The sequence below is a fragment of the Erigeron canadensis genome, chromosome 5 (assembly GCF_010389155.1).
Source record: "Erigeron canadensis isolate Cc75 chromosome 5, C_canadensis_v1, whole genome shotgun sequence".
In the NCBI taxonomy this organism is placed as follows: Eukaryota; Viridiplantae; Streptophyta; class Magnoliopsida; order Asterales; family Asteraceae; genus Erigeron; species Erigeron canadensis.
This window is the reverse complement of record NC_057765.1, coordinates 17406473-17425278: the sequence shown is the minus strand read 5'-3', so window position 1 is coordinate 17425278 and position 18806 is coordinate 17406473. Positions and strand designations below refer to the sequence as shown.

General features: G+C 37.5%; 2 protein-coding genes across 2 annotated transcripts; one reads left to right on the top strand and one right to left on the bottom strand.

The window, feature by feature from the left end:
* Positions 1-5541: 5541 nt before the first annotated feature.
* LOC122601268 lies at positions 5542-6979 on the bottom strand. The gene is made up of 3 exons (XM_043774032.1): positions 6659-6979; positions 6434-6577; positions 5542-6324 (listed from the first exon to the last, which is right to left on the bottom strand). Exons 1-3 carry the CDS (start codon positions 6977-6979, stop codon positions 5542-5544), a joined length of 1248 nt encoding a protein of 415 aa, XP_043629967.1.
* A 10207-nt stretch (positions 6980-17186) lies between these two features.
* LOC122601267 lies at positions 17187-17919 on the top strand. Its single transcript, XM_043774030.1, has 3 exons — positions 17187-17261; positions 17368-17576; positions 17664-17919. The coding sequence occupies exons 1-3, from the start codon at positions 17187-17189 to the stop codon at positions 17917-17919; spliced, it is 540 nt and encodes a 179-aa protein (XP_043629965.1).
* Positions 17920-18806: the final 887 nt, after the last annotated feature.

Here is an 18806-nt window from a genome sequence, read left to right as displayed (position 1 = left end):
TATCCTCTTCCAAGAAGCTCCAATGCATACATCAAGGGGGAGAGCACAAGTTCATGATACTTCATTTCAAGAAGTAGAATTTCGCTCAAGAATCGAAGATTGAAGAATCAAAGCCAAGTTTATACCTTCCGCATTTCAAAAGACAACTTTGATTCATGATTCAACAATTTTCAAAGATTCAAGACACACACACACTCTTTATTCTCTGTTCAAAAAGAACATTGAGAATCGCCTCATGATTTAACTTCAAGAATTCCAAGACCAAGACTGAATTAAGTTCTCCAAAGACTTGTTTCAACAAACCAATTGTCTTCACCACCGGGCTCATCAAATTCATTCCTACAAGACAAGATAACACGTACTTCATTCATTACAATATATCACTAAGGGGGAGAATGTTAGAAATCCAAAAATAGTGATAAATTGTAATTTAAGTTAGTGGACTTACTTGTTGTTAAGTCATAGTTTAATGATAACTAAGGTTGAGGGACTAGATATGATAATTAGAATATGTATAGGGATAGACTATAAATACCCTCATACCTTAGATATCATAAACAAGCTTAAAAAACAATCATTCATTCCTGTAACCTTGACACACACATTAATTCCAATCATCCACTTTCTCTCTAAAAACACACACTCCCACACCAAGAACACACACACATAAAATCCACCATTGGTGATATGAATTCAGGACAGAAATCGTGTTATCTACAGTCGAAGATATGTTGGCTGCTGTTCAAGCCCTGGGTTATGAAGGAGAATTGGCATCAATGAGAGATTTCAAAAGAATGAATGTGGCTACTCTATGGCACACCTTATATAATGTTCTGAGTACCTACTTGATACCTTCTCAAAAGGGAATAGATGCAATGACAAAACATTCTTTGTCATTATGCTATGAAGTCACTCATAATGTGGAATGTGATTATGCGAAGATTATTTGGGAGAAATTGGCTCAAGTTGTTAAAACCAAAGATAAACAAGAAAGAAAATACATCCCATACATTCGATTCTTCACTCTTCTCATTGAAGATGTTCTTGATACAACTGATGAGATCCCAAAACATGAAAATAGTTTCAAGTGTGTTATTGAAATGTACAAATCAAATATAAGAGGCACAGGCAATGAAGTTGCAAAAATCTCTCCAATTCCACCATTTTTGTTGAACTTGGTACCGACCAATAGTCCCTATCTTAGGACTTATAGAGATTGGATAGACACGGTAATGGGGTCTGAAAGCCGACAGACTCCTACCCTAACTGTGCATAGGTCGCCAAGTGAGGGTCCTAGGAATTCTAAAAGAAAAAGAGGGGTTAGCGGAGAGGGGACTATTGAACCAAAAAGAAGGAAGTCAAAAAGAGTATCTTTTGAAGAAGAACATGTTCATGAATCTCCTATCACACCTATCATTTCATCTTCTCAAACAACACCACCACCATCTCAATCAACAACATCAATTCCATCAACACCTTCGACACCACTTCCATCTGTTTCTTCTCCAATTCCACCAATTCTTTCTCCACCACACTCATAAAAATATCTTGAAACAACAGCTGATATGCCAATACCAGGGAGACGATTGAAAATGCGAGCTAGAAAGATTAAAACCATATCTGGTTTATTGATGATAAAAAAGAAGAAGCACAAACAAAAACATTCTGCTCACACAGAGAAAGGTCAGGTACAGGTGATATTGATGAAACTTTTGGTACCTCAACAGATTTTGATGATGAACATATTGCCCAAACAATTAAAAATGTTATATCTGATGTATATGTTGAGAATCAGGGCACTGGAGATGATGTTGTGCCGGAGGAACAAGGAGGGAATGAGGGAGGAGTTGAAAATACCAGAGAGGGCAAAAAGAAAACGTTAGCCCTCCGATAGTTGAAACAAATGTGTCTAGCCGGGATGACAACCCTAGGATAGAAGTCGAGAGCTCCCCACTCTTGCATGCACATAACTCTCATCGCCATTCTGACTCCTCACAACAGGAGTTAGTCTCAGATATGCACGGGGAACAACCACATTCACCACACTCTCCTCCTTTGGAGGATGAGAGTGTTGAAATAAGAGAGGACCAGCCCCACCTCTCACCTTCATTTCGTGCACTTGAGTCTAGACCTCCTAGGGACACGAACCTGCAAGCTTAGTTGCGTACTAATGCCGGAACAAGCGGAGAGGGACCCGGTTTGTGTGACCCTCTAGGACAGCTTGGAAGTCCTGCCTTAGCTAACATTATGCCAGCTTTAGCCGCAGGCAACAGTTCTCAAACAGAGATTGAGAGACAGTATGAACGCCAAGGTGACATTGCTGTTTCTCAGGAACGACCTGAGACTGTATTAACGGGCATTCTTAGTGACCCTGGTGTTGTTAGTGGTGTTGCCCAACAACAAGTCCCGGACAGTGATTTATCACAGTCTAGGACACAACCCGATTCTGGTTGCGAAGCCACTGAATTTGAAACTGCTGGTGAGGGTCTAACCCGGGGATCTGCAGGAAATCCTAAAACAACTTCGGCTGATTTAGGTCACACCACAAGTGTGCCAACAACCTCCGGGTTGGTTTCACCATCACATCAAACACCAACACCAAATCAAACAACACAAACACTTGTAATCATCTTTTGCAACTCTTGATGTCTGAAGGAAATATATGATTAATATGATAGACAGGGGAGTATTGAATGCTTTAGAGTTGCGGGATTGAGAACTTGAGCATGCACGACAAGTCAAAGCTTTGAAAGATCAAGTACAAAGTCAGAAGAATGAATATGATGCTAAGCTTGCTGCTTTTGAGCTACGGTTAATTGCTCTAGAGTCTTGCTGACCGGCCTCGGTTTCTACAAGACGGGATGATCCTGAGTCAGATGATCACCCCGAGGGGGAGAACCAAGGAGATGGTCAAGCTAATGATAATAATATTTCGGCAAGAGTAGAAGATGCTAGTGGTGATGTAGATATGGGAGAAATAAATGAAGGTGGAAATAGAGAAGGGATTGAAGATCAAGCTTAAATTGATAGATTAGCTAAATGTAGAGCTAAGTTTGATGAAATGTGGACAGAGCTTAGTATAAATGTGAATGAGGTTGAAAATGTTGAAGATGTTGAAAGTTTGGCTGAAATAAAAAGAAGAATAGAAGAAGTTTTTGGTATGGAAGAGATAGGAGAAGAAGAGATATTTGATGAGGATATTGTGGATGAGGCAATAATTGAATTTGCTGAAGGAGAGACAGATGCAGAAGTGATCAAAGACAATATTGTTTTGAATGTGCCTGAATTTGTAGAGACTCGAGAACAAGAGCATAGAGAAACTACTGATGAACCAGTGTTTGAAGATTTTGCTGACCTTGATTACTTTAAAACTGGTCCTTTAAGTAGAAGTGAAGTTGGAGAGTCAACAAATCCTTCTGTGTCAACTCCAAAGCAATATACTTTCAATGATTTTGATGGGTTTGATGAGCTGAGAAAAACTCCTGAAGCTGTTTCTCAAGACTTCAAGAAGTCTACTTTCAACCAAGTGTTAAGAGAAGCAATTATTTCTGAAGAAGAACTACTTCCTGACTATTACCCTACAGAACTGACTGAAGAGCAGTGGAATTTTGTGAATAGGGGATACTTCCTAAAGGAATCAAGAAAGAATGGTTGCACTTGGCATTAAGCCAAAGCAAGCTACAATCGAATCAAGATTTTTGGAAGAAAGCGCATTTCCTATCTTCTGCGGAGCTACTAAGGTTGTTAAAGTAGAAAGACCAGAATTTGCTGCTATGTATAAGTTTAAGGACCCAAAACAAGTTGAAGAATACATATCTCTCCTTAAACTTACAGATAGTTACAATCCAGATATTCTTGAAGATCAAAGGAAGTTCAGGATCTTGGTGCTTATCAGAGTGATTTTGATAAGAAAAATTCATATCTCTATACCTTGTTTTCATGTGAAGAGAGAGTATGGCTTGATCTACAGATTCAATGAAGCTCACTTCAAACTCTTGCATGTTGATGACATAATCTTTCTCTACAAGCATTACGTTAATGCCATTCAAAGATATCGTGAGGATCTTATTGCTTTTGATGCAGTGAAGAGATATATGTCAAGTGTTATTCAACATGCATCGTTAGAAGATTTTCAGATTGGCTTTGAGTTGGTTAAAAGGAAGATTAATGTTCCTTATCCAAATCAAAGTCTTTATACAACAGATATCGAAAAGCTTAATATTGGTCATGTTCTTGAGAAACCAACACTTAGAGTAATTTTTCTTAACAACAGAAAGAAGAAGATCTTCATTAAAATGTGTGACCTTGCTTCTTAATCTAATGGAACCTTGGAATTTTGCAAGAATGTGCTGTTATGTTTAATTGAAGATGAAGAATCTGATCACAAGAAAGCACTACTTGATCACAATACTGATGAAACCGAAACTGATTTGTCTCATGTATCCTCCTCTGCAAAATTAATGATAGTACATCCATAACAAGCGTAAAGGGTCACCCTGACGGAGACCCCTTTTTCCTTTGAAAAAACCATGAAGAGTTCCGTTAATACAAATAGAGAAAAATGTAGTCACCACACATTCCATAATCCACGCAATCATACGCAAATGAAACCCAAAATTGATCAAATTAACCTCTAAAAATCTCCAATTAACAGTGTCATAGGCTTTCTGAATGTCAACTTTAAAAGCACATAGCGGTAGTCCTCTATCTAAGTGATAATTATGCATTAATTCTTGAGCAAGTAAGATATTATCCGTAATCCTCCTCCTAGGAACAAAAGCAGATTGATTACCATTCACCAAATCAGCAAGACAGTTCTTCAGTCGGTTAGCAATAATCTTAGTGATACACTTGAAAACTACATTACAAAGTGAAATAGGCCGAAAATCATTCACTCGATTAGGAGATTTAACCTTGGGTAATAAGAAGATAATAGTATGATTTACCTCCTTAAGCAGTTTACCACTATAAAGGAAATTCTTAACCACAAGGGTAAAATTAGAACTTTCAATTGACCATGCACTTTTAAAAAATGCGACCGAATAACCATCCGGGCCAGGAGCCTTATCATCTCCCATGGCAAAAAGCGTATCCTTGACTTCTTGATTTGTGACCTCTCGTATCATATGCACACTCTGCTCAATTGAAAGCCTTTTTGTGAATAAACCATGTACATTAAAAGTTTGCGGGATATTAGATTTTCCCAAAAAGTTAACATAATGGTCCACGAAAACATTAGGTACATTACTTCCATCAATTCGGTTACCAAGACCATCCAAAATTGAATCAATCCTGGTCCTTGTTGCCCTACTCTTAACTACTTTGTGAAAGTAAGCAGAGTTCGAATCCCCCACTCTTAACCATTTTACTTTAGCTTTTTGTTTCAGAAACCTCTCTTCATCTAAATCAACTTCATTATACACTTTTAAATACACCGCCGCCTCCTCTCTTAGAACCATACTAGTTGGGTCCCTATCCAAAGCTTTCTGAACTTCATCTAATTCTTTTCGAAGCCTTGTCACCTTATTATGAATGTTACCATTATTGTACAGAAGTTTTCTGAAAAGGCTTTTTTAAGGGTTTGAGCTTTTTCACTAGTTTATACATAGAAACACCATCCACATTCAGCTTCCATGCCTCACTCACAACTAAATGATAATTCTCATGATGTACCAATAAGTTTGAAAATTTAAATGGTTTTCTTTTAGATGGCGACATCATTGGAATCCGAAGCACAACCGGGGCATGATCGGAGATACGATACGGCTGGAATAAAGCATTAGCTCCAATAAAACAATCCAAGAATTCAACATTAGCCATGACTCTATCAATCTTCTTAAGTATCCCATCCATTCCTTGAGGTTTTTGATTCCAAGTGTAATGAAGTCCTGATTTATTCACATCAAAGACCTCAATAGATTGTACCCATTCATTAAATTCATGCATACCAATATCCAGATATGATGTCCCCGTAGCTTTATCATCCAAATTCAAAGCAACATTGAAATCTCCTAAGATGAACCAAACTTTATCTTTCGCAAAAACATTATGAAGATCAAGGTCACACCATAATACACGCCTTTGAGTATACTTGTTATGTGCATAGACAAAGGAGCACAACAACATCTTATTATCAGATTTAAACTTAATTTGAGAATGCACCACTTGATCAATTTGCGATATCACCATAAGATCCACAATATATGGATTCCAACCAACAATAATTCTAGATCCTTTTGAGCAAACAACAACATTTGAAGTCCAAGACCAAATAGGGAACACTTTTGAACAAAGGGTATTCAATTTCTCTAAACCAACATGAGACTCCAAAATAGCAGACACACACAAACGATTATCAAGAATAACTTGACGAACCTCTTCTTACTTGGGGTATTGGTTCAAGCCCCTTATATTCCATGATACGATGTTATACATTAGGACTAGCATTACCGGGAGTGCTTCCCTCCTCAAAAGTAGTCTTCACTATATACGTCACTGTATCATCATCATTAACAATAATCTCATCCATGTCACTATCCTCATCCTCCTCCTTGCGCTTAGCTGCTTCTTTATCATTCTGTTCTTACGGATCTATTTCTTGGAGCAAAGGTTCATCATCATTTCCAAAGTCATTCAACAAGCTCTAAGGGTTAGAAACTGGTATAGTAGATGAGGTAGATGCATCATACGACCCACCAACAGCTTGTTTTGGTACATTATTCTTCTGTATAGGTCTATAAATGAATTGAGGTTTTGGTTTCGATAACCTAACCCCCTCAACCTGTCTAGGTTGTTGATTAATTTTCCCTTTCCCTTTCTTACGTCCTACCAAAGTAAAGCCATCCTCACCTGTAGTGTCCTGTTTCTTCTCTTTATTTTGAACCACCCGCTTTGGACATTGCTCATGAGAATGGCCAAATACTTTACATTCGTGACACCTCGGTGGCGTCCTTTCATACTTTATTTTAATCGTATCCATTGAATAACCCTCCACATGGCTTGTTCAGATGGTATTGTCATATCAGTTTGCTTCTTCAGGTCAGTTGCTGTCTCCAGTTTACTTGGTTTCTCCAGCTCACTGGTGTTGGTCAGTTCAGTGAACCTGGTCAATTCCGCATCACAGATGGTAGCTTCAGCACACATGGTAAATGATCAGACACCCCGTATGGTTGAAATATAGCATGAGCAGCCGGGAACTCCGATACAAAACTCACATTACCAAGAACCCTATCAATTTAAATACTAGAGGAACCAAACAATTTTCCAAATACATCAATGTTAATACTCTTGGAACCAAACAAGTTTCCAAATACAATGACGAGTTAAAGTCCAAAGTAGGACCCATGGCAAATCACCAACAAACTGTGCATGCATTTGAAGATCATGCCACTATTGTCTACAATTCTTATTGTAGTTATCAGCATAAATAAAAGAGCAAACCAAGGATTTCTTATCAGCTTTAAACTTAACCTGGACATGTACAACCCGATAAGTTTGGGAGACATGCATAACATCAACAATCTCAGTGTTCCTCCCAATAATAACCCGAGTACCTTTATCACACAAATTACTATTTGGCAACCAATCCCACTTTGTACAAACTTTTTTGCATACATCAACAACCTTTGACATATCAACATGCGGCTCAATAATGGTACAAATATTAAGTTGACTTGTTTTAATAACATAACGAACATCCTTTTGTTTTAGGGGACGGTTCAAGCCCCTAACATTCGAAGATGCTATACTACCCATTTGAACCATCACCCGCAGGAGTGCTTTCCCATGAAAAAGAACCACCTTGGTGAGTACCCAATGTCATAAAATCAGAAGTCTCATTATAAACTTCGATAACCTCTTCACCATCTGAATCCGTATTGATCATGTGGCCACTTTTATCATTTTTCTGCTTATCCATTTCCGTCAATAAGGCCCTGAAAGTATTACTGATAGGAATGGATGAACTTGCACTAAAATAATTATCATTAATGGGATTTCAGCTCAAATCTGCTATCGTATCAGTTTTCTTACCTTCATTCGTAGCTTTTTGTATATGTTTCGATGTATATAACAACATGCTTCTGTTTTTTAATTACCACCGGTTTCTTTGAATTATTACCCTTACCTTTAACCTATTAAAAACAATCCTCATCAACTTCGAAAGCCTTAGCCTTATCCAGTTTTATGTTCTTAGGTAGGTCTATAAATGAACCGAATAGTTCATGAACCGTTCGGCAGGAAGTTCGTTCGTGTTCGTTCGTTTAGTTAAATGAACGAACATGAACATATCTCCCATTCGATAACTTATGTTCATGAACGTTCAATAATATGTTCGTGAACGATGTTCGTTAACAATGTTCATGAACATCCGTTCATTTATGTTCATGAACATCCATTCATTTATGTTTGTGAACATTTCATTTTGCTATATATTTGTTTGAGTAAAGGGGAATTGAAACTCCGGTAAGCTTTTATATCACCCAAAAAACAATAAAGTATAGGTAATGCGACTAAATGTCACATTAGTTCATAGACTTGACATGCCAAGCCTATGTTACACAAGATAATCAAGAAAATAACTATAGAAGAACAAGTACATAAAAGAAGTACACACTAGTTAAGATGTGTGAAACGTATCAATCAGCACCAATATCTTCTATTAAAATGGACCCCATGTGTAACTCCCAAGCCGCCAGCAAACTCTGAACATGGTTAGTATTCTTGAACTTTAATGTAGCTAAGCGCATCCGAATAGAGGAGACAATGAGCTTACTTAACACCAGACGATCGAGTTTTGTCCGTGAACTGTTATTGCGTTCTTGCCAGATAAATTACACAGCCGCAGCCAGCAAAAGGAGTCCTATAATAGTTTTAGTTGCGATCTAGACTGCAGCCATACATTAACAACATCCGATCTAGTTGGAACATTGGACATATCAGCTAAAGATGTAATTGAGCTCCATACCTGTAGGGAAAAATCACATTCAAAGAACAAATGCTCATGAGAATCAGGGCCAGATTTGCATAATGAACAACATTGGAGATGGAAATTTGTATTTCCAAACTTATCCCATTTAAGCTTTTTGTCATGTGTCTTCAATTTCCTTCCCAACACCAGCCAAAACAAAAAAGCATGTTGGGGAATCTAATGTGAAAACCGGACCAGGTTCTACCATGGAACAGGGGGTTGACGCTCTCTAATCTCATTCCAGACTTCATAGGAATTAAACTGTACCTCATTACCATCCAGATTTTTGAAAATGAAAGTGTCTATCTGAGAAGTTTGTAGTTGTATATGTGCATATCAATTAAAACTGGGTAGAGATCGTATCATGCAACCGGCCACAGCCACTCCTCATCAACAGTAATATCCTCATCAACTGGGTAGAGAAACCATTTTGTTGGATTCTTCTAGGTGTAATAAAATCAGATAAAGGGCATTCCTTCGACCAGATATTAAACCAAGCTGAAATAGTGCGACCATTACCTACCTTATACTAGAAAAAGGAGCTTAGCCATTAACGGTAGAATATTCTTCCATCCCCAACAACAACTTGCTGATATGGGTACATCCCAAAAATTCCGGTTCTTATTGAGAATACTCCAGATATGCTTAGACATTAACGCTTTCTTAATAATCTTAATATGTTTGATTCCAAGTGCTCCTTCTTTTTTTGGGAGACAAACGTTCTTCCAAGCCACTTTAGCTTTATCTTTTTCTCATAGGCCCTTGAACGCATAGAAATGACCTCACGAGAGGCTCTAGATCCTTTATGACATGAGCAGGGAGGATGAAAACAAAAGCCCAATAAATAAGGAAATAAGATAGAACAGAACTTACTAGCTGAAGTCTACCAGCGAAGGATAAGTACTTGTTACGCCAATTAGTAATTCTGGTTTCCATTTTTTCAATCAAAACTTTACAATCTTTGTACATAAGTCGTGTTGCAATAAAAGAAACCCCTAGATAACAAATCAGTAGATTTCCTTCTACAAATGGCATGATGTCAAGAATAGCAATTTAACAAGTTCAAGAACATTGCAAAAAAACAAGGTCCTCTTAGGTAAGCTTGGCACCAATCCCGACATATCTTTAAATTCAATAAGAGCAGCCATGATCATACTAGCTAAATTGACATCACCTCTAGCAAATATAAAGAGATCATCCGCAAAGCACAAATTTATGATCTTACGCTTCTCAACTTATTATGAAACCTAAAATTAGACGATGGGGAAGAAACAAAATATTGCATTAATAGAATGTAAACATATATGGTGACATTGGATCCCCTTGTCTCACTCCCCGTTTACCTTTGAAAAAGCCGTGCAGATTCCCATTAATACATATTGAAAAGGATGTGGAAGTAACACACGACATAATCCAATTAATCATAAATTGGTGAAAGCCAAATCCAACCAACACACAGCGCATGAACTTCAAATCAACAGCATCATAGGCCTTTTGAATATCTATTTTTAATGCACACCTAGGTGGGCTAAAGTTCCTATGTTAGTTGTGCATAAGCTCTTGTGTTAGCATAATATTATCTGAGATATATCTACCGGGAACAAATGTTGATTGGTTCAAGCTAACCACCTCCTTCAAACCCTCTTTAATTTTATTTGTTCGAATCTTGGTAATACATTTGTAGATTGTATTGCAACACGAGATTGGCCGATAATCGTTGATAGAAGCAAGGGTAGTCACTTTAGGAACAAGAGCAAGAAAAATATGGTTAACCTCTTTAAGGAGTTTTGTAGTACAAAAGAAGTCATGCACAGCACGGCGTACATCACCCCCTACCACATTCTATGCCTTTTTGAAAAGATCTGATGAATATCCATCCGGGCCTGGAGCCTTATTATCTCCAATTGAGAACATAGCTGCCTTAATCTCTTCATTTGTGACTCTACGAATCATTGAATCAACACATTATGAACTTAACTTCCGTGTAAATAAATTAGCATTTGGAGTTCTAGTAGTATTCTCCTCTACTCCTAGAAACAGCTCATAATGCTTGACAAGAACATTAGTAGCTGCACTTCCTTCATGAAGCACCCCATCTTTATCTTTAATAACACTAATTCTGCTTCAATGATTCTTACACTTGACTGACTTATGAAAGAATGAGGTAATCGAATCCCCGGCCTTAAGCCACTCAATTTTTGATTTTTTGTATCAGAAATAATTCCTCATCAATCGCAGCTTCATGAAACACTTTTAAACACTTAACTTCCTCTTCTTTAAAATGAGCATTCAGAGGATCACTATCAATGGCCAGCTGAATTGCATCCAGTTTATCCCTCACACCGGAAACACGTTTTTGAAGGTTACCCTGTTTAATAAGTAAGCTTTGCAAAGGGTTCTTGAGACCTCGCAACTTCTTCACAAGACGAAAGATATGAGTACCTACTATCACAGTATCCCAATGTTGTTCGACAATCTTTATGAAATCCTGCTTACTTGTCAAGAAATTGGTAAACTTAAAAGGCTTACGCCGATTCCTAGCCACAGATGGCAACTTACGAATGCACGGGGAATGATTAGACACTCTATATGGCTGGAATAATGCACAAGAAACAAGGAAATCATTAGTAAACTCAATATTACCCATTATCCTATCAATCTTCTTGAAAATACCATTTCCATTCTTGGGTTTTTGGCTTTAAGTGAAATGAAGACCATAGCTATTAATATCAAATACTTCAATTTCATCAACACATTCTTTAAAATCTCGCATACCTATATTAATAGTAGAAGATCCAAGTAGACTATCTTCAGGATTCAAGGTAGAATTGAAATCACCCAAAATCACCCAAGGTTTATTATGCACAAACACCTTGTGAAGACAAATCGTGATGCGAAAATGATCTCGAGCCATTTCCACAAAAAGAGTTGGCTCGTATATTTGTTAATCGAAGTTCAGCAAGCAACCAATTACCTTTGATTATCCTTTATTAGCATTATACTACTGATGTATTTGATCTTAATGCTAAGTTGAGCACCGGAGTTATGCAACCTAATCAAGTGTTGTTGGTCTTAAAGTTCATCAGTGACAAAACAAGTCCTGATCAGCAGCAACTCTCGCTGAAACAACTTCAACCGACTACCAGATGCAACCAGCAAGTGTCCAGATCAGCAAGCAAAACACTTTTGCGACAAGTCTTCAGTAACTTCATTTTAGTAGTGCTACTGACCAGTGAGAATGATCATTTCCCTCTTTCGCTTGACTTTGATTTAAATAGAGGTTGAGCTATGAGTCTTACTTTGATTCACTTGGTGTTGGAATAGCAGGATTACAAGGTGAGAAAAAGGATCGTCCCTGGCCTATCAGCAAAGGGGAAAGCGAATAGATGAAATGAGAGTGCTTCCTTACACCGACATGACATGGAATAGAGGTTCCACCTAAGACATGAATTTCATTCCACTCTGCTGCAAACCTTGTTCTGCTCTCATATAAATAGCTAGATCCTATTCATGTTAAAGAGCGGTCTCACGTGGGTCCTCAAACGCGTGTGAAAATTATAAACTATCTCAAGAATGAATTGAATCACCGGACTGGGATTCTCAGTGAGAAACTCTGACAAAAGGATAGAGAGATCGGAAATCTTAAAAGAAAGATTGAATCTTTTGAGAAATCCGCCAACCCAACTGTAAAATGAGATACCTAATACAAATGATGTTCAAACTAATACTAATGAGGAAAGTAATGAGGTTGGTAATAAAGATGAAGAGAGGGCCCCTAAGATAAGAATGAAAGGTAAGAGAGTGCTTGTGAGTGATAAGGAAGCAAAGATTGTGAATACAGATAAGAAGAAACCAGTTGCCAACTACCAGTTCTCAGTTATTCACTTCAGTGGCCGATTTCACTTTATGTTTCAGCAATAACTTCTAATAGCAAGTATCTGGAACAACAACTAATCCTTAAGCGAGCATCCTTTAGTTACACTTCAGTGACCATCCACTAGTGCGATACTTCAATCTTCATGCTCAAGATTACGATCCAGTTTAGGCTCCAGTGAAGAGGCTCTAGTCAAAGACCCTCCAGTGAAGCAACTCCAGGACAAGGCTCTAGTTAAGACACTCGGATTAAGACTCCAGTGAAGGTTCTCCAGTCTAGGCTCAAGTCAAGACCCTTCAGTGAAGATCCTCCAAATCCATGCTCTAGTGAAGATCCTCCAGATCCATGCTCCAATAAAGATCCTCAAGTGACGCTTACCAGTGATCGGCTTCAGTCCAGATGCACCAGAATAATGTCACCAGTTTCAGTTCAACGTATCTGTCATCAGTTCACTAAATTTTGGTCCGATAAAAAGGACTCCTCATAGATAGCCCTCATGAGTATATTCAATAATATTTCAAAGGGTTATGGATATGAATGGACAGCTCGATGTGACACCTTTCCTAACGGTTTACATGTGCTAATTGTGGGGATCATTTTTGTGGGAATAATTCTAGAAGCTGCACATGCCCTTTTTCTATTGGTTGTCAAAAATTAGTGGTGGTCCTTAATGTTTATGACAGCCTTTTATTTCTTTTATTATTGTATTTCTTTAATTCAAGAAAATAGGATTAGTGGTTTAAATAGGGGCTCATTTCTCATTGTGAGGTAGACTTGATTTTGATTGAATGAAATTAATATAGAAACCTCTATTTCTTAAAATCTTCATTTCCCTTTATGGATCTTTGATCTTGGTGGTTTGAAGTGATCCCTTTATCTATATTTTGTTTTTGGCTCGTCCTTTATCAAATATAGTGATGAGATCTTAAATCTTCGACTCCTTTATCTGTGTTTGTGGTGGCTAGATCTTTATCAAACATAGTGGTGGGCTGGAGTGTTTCCTTTAGCCTAGATTCCGGTGGCTAGTCCTTTACGAATCTTGGTGGTAGATTCTTTATCTATCTTTTATTTTGTTTGTTCTTTTATTTGTTCTTAAAAACTCAGAAAATACCAAAAATAGTCTTCTGCTGTCGTTTGTTGCATGATTTACGCATCAAAGCGCCTTCCACGGCTCTCTACTATTTATGTAATAATTAGCAGGATAGACAAATGAACAAAAAAAGATCTTTTTTATCTACTTTAAACGTAACTTGGACATGCATAACCGGATTAATATGAGCCAATACCATAACATCAACAATCTCATTATTCCACCCCAAAATTATCCGCGACCCTTTATCATAGATACTACTATTGGACGTCCAATCCCACATGTTACATACCTTTTTGCATATGGCAGGCAGACCATCGACGTTCAAATGTGACTGCATGATAGCACACAGAGATAACCGATGTTCATCCACCACGTATTGAACCTCTTTTTGTTTTAGGGGACGGTTCAATCCCCGTATGTTCCAAGAAGCGATACTACCCATTAAAAACCTCATGAGCAAGAGTGCTTGCCCCTGATGCACTTCCAACAAGTGTTGTACCAGAATTCATAAGCTGGGCCATCTCATTTTCAATAATTTCAATTACTTATTCCCCATCCGAATCAACTGTAACATTAAAAGCATTATTAACTTGACTTGGATTCTGATCTTCACCATTTACTCCTCCAGATGCATTCTCATCAATCAGCACACCCAAAGAGTTGCTCATTTTAATACTATCTTGAGATGCAATTTTTTTAGTAACTGAAGAACTTGGAGCATCTGATTTTGGTTTTGGATGGGTCACAGGTCGATATTCTATCTTCATCTTCTGCTTGTTAATAGGAAATCCCTGCTTATCCTTTTTTCTTTGCACCTTTGTGAACCCTTCCTCATTCACCCTAGCATTTTTTTTTTGCAGCCATTGGAGTATGCTTTCGACACTTAACTGTCTCATGTCCAAATACGCAACAAGTAGCACATCTTAGAGGGCGCCACTCATGTTCTACCTTCATAGTTTCATTAATATAATTATCACCCTCCAAAGATGGAACAACAATCTTTAATTCCTCTTTAAAATCATTGTCAGCTGAAATCTCAATCATAGCTCTTGCATAACTACTTCTACCCCATAATTACTAACACCCATATAAGTGTGCGAATCAAGCATTTTTGAAGTACCAACAACAGAAGCCAACAAACTCAACCCATCATCTGTATATGCAGCAATGGGAACATTATGGATTTTAATCCAATTTGAAACCTGTGTTATATCCTCTTTGTTTAATTTGGCAGTGGCAGACCAAGGATTCAAAAAAACAGGATTACCCCGTGCTAGCCATGGACCACCTTCATGACCTTTTTTCATTCCATTTTGATCATTGAACTTAAAGAAGAAATATCCATCAGCATTCATCATAACTTTTTGAAAACCATACTTGATCCAATTTGTTTTAGCATAGTATTCAACTACAGGAAAGGCAGGTCTATCCCCAAGGAAGTAACCATATAATGTATTAGCAAACCTATCCTGAACAACTCGAATCGATTCTCTAGGCAAAACCACATCAATACCCTCCTGTGTTACCTTGTTTTCTAGCTTACGGAAATTAACAACCTTTTTAATCGACCCCGCTTTTAGCTTAGCTGCATAAGAGAGTTTTCCATCACCAAAAGGTTCATTCTTTCCATCATGTGAGGTTACATCTTCCTTAGTTTCACCAGGTTCCACACCAGGTTGAACAATACCTTCCATTTGTGTTTCAATCAAATTAGGGAAATCCATAACCATAGAATCCCCAACCTTATTGGTAACCTTTTCATTGTTTTTAGCCTCCTCCAACATAAGAGGAGTTACACTGCCCATTCCAGAATATCCAGTATCATACGACGCCCCCCTACTAGGAAAATGGCCATTGGTATGACCACCACCTAGATTTCCTTTTTCCGTATTATCCTGAACAGATTCGTGAGTTTCAGCAGCCATAGACGCAGTGGATGGAACACCCTCCTTGTTAATAGGGTTTCCTGAATAAGGGTTTTTCCCTTTTGGGGGGCTGTCACCCTTCTTCTTTTTCTTTCCTGACATTGATTGATTTTCCTTTAATCTATTAAAACGTTCATCCAAGGCTTCAAGGTCAAAAGCAAGAACTCCTTTCATACAAGAAATACCAAGCAATGAAGAACTATAGCGACTCTCTCAAACCAATTAGGACAACATGAACAAAACGGCTAGAACAAAACCACTCTAATAACTATATGAAGATCAGCTTTGAAGAAACAAAAACCCTAACCCTAAAACGAAAAACCCTAGAAATTCATCAGACCCCCTTAATCATTTAACAAAATCGTAGTATCTGGCTAAACTAAACGGAGTTAGTAGTGAAAACGATCTTGGTAAATAATCAGGAACAAGTCGACAAGAACTAGGGTTTTTAGGCGAATAAAAAAAAAGAGAAAAAGAAATTCCTACCAGAGAAATCGAAATAAAAACTCAAACATGCACTTCAACCTACCTGAAAGTAGATGAGAGGGAAACATTTACAAGCTTTTAGATCAAAATCTGATAGGGAAGGAGAAGAAGTGCGATCGCCATTGGGAGAGACTTTATGGGTTTTTTTTCCACTCTTATTTTGCTATATATATATTAATATTAATATTAATATTGATATAAACATTAATATCTAATCATTATATACTTGAAAAAAATTAAATACAAATTATAAAGTTAAATGCTCATTTTATATCGAATTGTAAGATATCTTCACTTTATAAAGTAGAATTTTGTAAAACTTTTAGCCGGTCAATAATTTTTTCGGGTAAGAGAGCAAAAATATGCCCCGGTTAGCTGTATTTTACCCAAAAAATCAATAAAGTACAGGCAACATGACTAGATGTCATGCTGGCTTAATACACATACAAGCAATCAAAGCAACAGCCAAACTACCTAAAGCGAGTGACATGCCACTCACTCGAACAAACACAAACCTATCTAGTGAAAGTCATTGCTTATACTTCACGCAGTTGAAGCCTCATGAGAAGAATTATCCTAATCAGGATTTAGAGCTTGCTGCAGTTGTCTTTGCAATGAAGTCATGGAGACACTATTCGTATGGTACTAAGTGCACCTTATTTACTGATCATAAAAGCTATCAATATGTGTTTTCTTTGAAGGATATGAATGTGAGACAAAGAAGATGGATGGAATTTCTTAAAGGTTATGATTGTGAGATCAAATACCATCCTGGTATAGCTAATGTGGTGGTTGATGCTTTGAGCCGAAAAAGGGAAATCTACTTGTAAGTCATGTGCTATGGTTACTCGAGGAGAATCTGGGTTGCTTGAACTCATCAAGTCAACTCAGGTTGAAGCTCTTTTAGGAGCTAATGTGATTAATTAACCTTGATAGAGGACCGCCAAGATGTGCATTGAAAATTGATATTCATAAAGCTTATGAAACGGTGCATTAGGGTTTTCTTCGCAATATCTTACAGGGATTTGGTTTTCATGCAAAAATGATTGCTTGGATTACGGAGTGTGTCACCACTTCATCTTTTTCTCCTAATATTAATGGATTGGTTCATGGTTTTTTTAAGGGTCGTTGGGGTTTGCGACAAGGAGATCCTTTATCTCCTTATTCGTTTACTTTGGTAATGGAGATACTTACACTAGTTCTTCATAGGAAAGTGAGAATGTCGGACAGGTTTTCTTATCATCATCAATGTTCTGAACATGAGATTATTAATTTATGCTTTGCGGATGATCTCTATATTTTCATGTGAGGTGATAGTAATTATGCTATGGTTATTATGGAAGGACTGGAGGAATTTAAAATGGCATCGAGGCTAGTACCAAGTTTACCTAAAAGCACGGCGTTCATTTGTAACGTCCTTAACCATGTAAAGATTTCAATTCTTGGTATTTTGCCTTTTGAAGAAGGTTTTTTGCCTGTTAAGTATCATGGAGTGCCACTTGTGTTTGCTAGATTGATGATCCAGAATCGCAAAGTGCTTGTTGAAAGAGCAAAGAAAAGATTAGATGACTAGAAAAATAGGTTTTTGTCTTTTGATGGAAGACTTCAGTTGACTTCATCTATTATATCGTCTGATGCGTAAAATACGCAAGAACTAAGCACATCGGAATTTGAACAAAATGGAATTAAAAATTTTTGGTATTTTCTGGGTTTATATGAAACAAACAAGAAAAAAAAGACAATAAAATAAAAGGGATAGATAAAAGAATCCACCACCAAGATTCGTAAAAGCCATGCCACTGGAATCTAGGATAAAGGAAACACTCCAACCCACCACTATGTTTGATAAAGGTCAAGCCACCACAAACACAGATAAACGAATCGAAGATTTTGGATCTTACCACTATATTTGATTAATGAAGAACCACCACAAATATAGATAAATGAATCACTCCAAACCACCAAGATCAAAGATCTATAAAGGTAAATGAAGATTTTAAAGAAATAGAGGTTTTTCTATTAATTCATTCAATTTCCAAAAACTGATTTTACAACGAGAAATACAACCCCTATTTATTACCACAAAAACTATTTCCTAGGAATTATTGAAATAATAATAAAATAATAGAGAGGCTGTCATGTGCAAAGGACAACCACTAACTTATTGACCAATGGGAAATGGACTGATAAAGCTTCTAGAAAGATTCCTTTGTAAGGGGCCCCACATACCGTTATAAGGGGACAACCACTAAATCCTTGCTTGTCTTTTTCTTCGACATCCGCCATTCTTCCTTTACTAGACCCCACATACGTTGACAGACTTTATTGTTCAGAGAATGGGAACTAACTGGGCTTTCACTGGAGACTTATTTTGGAGCATCCATCTAGCGACTGGAGCTGGTCACTAGAAAGCTTCAGTGGACTGGAGGGCTTTAGTGGAGAACTTCACTGAAGGATTTC

What these genes read in the sequence shown, in the direction of transcription:
- LOC122601268 (XM_043774032.1), bottom strand. Translation starts at nt 6,979, where the DNA reads ATGGATACGATTAAAATAAAGTATGAAAGGACGCCACCGAGGTGTCAC. An exon ending in CTACCTCATCTACTATACCA is followed by an intron (nt 6,578 to 6,658) that starts GTTTCTAACCCT and finishes CCGTAAGAACAG; the next exon opens with AATGATAAAGAAGCAGCTAA. An exon ending in CCGGTAATGCTAGTCCTAAT is followed by an intron (nt 6,325 to 6,433) that starts GTATAACATCGT and finishes GCTATTTTGGAG; the next exon opens with TCTCATGTTGGTTTAGAGAA.
- LOC122601267 (XM_043774030.1), top strand. Translation starts at nt 17,187, where the DNA reads ATGGTTACTCGAGGAGAATCTGGGTTGCTTGAACTCATCAAGTCAACT. An exon ending in AAGCTCTTTTAGGAGCTAAT is followed by an intron (nt 17,262 to 17,367) that starts GTGATTAATTAA and finishes AATATCTTACAG; the next exon opens with GGATTTGGTTTTCATGCAAA. An exon ending in AAAGTGAGAATGTCGGACAG is followed by an intron (nt 17,577 to 17,663) that starts GTTTTCTTATCA and finishes GTGAGGTGATAG; the next exon opens with TAATTATGCTATGGTTATTA.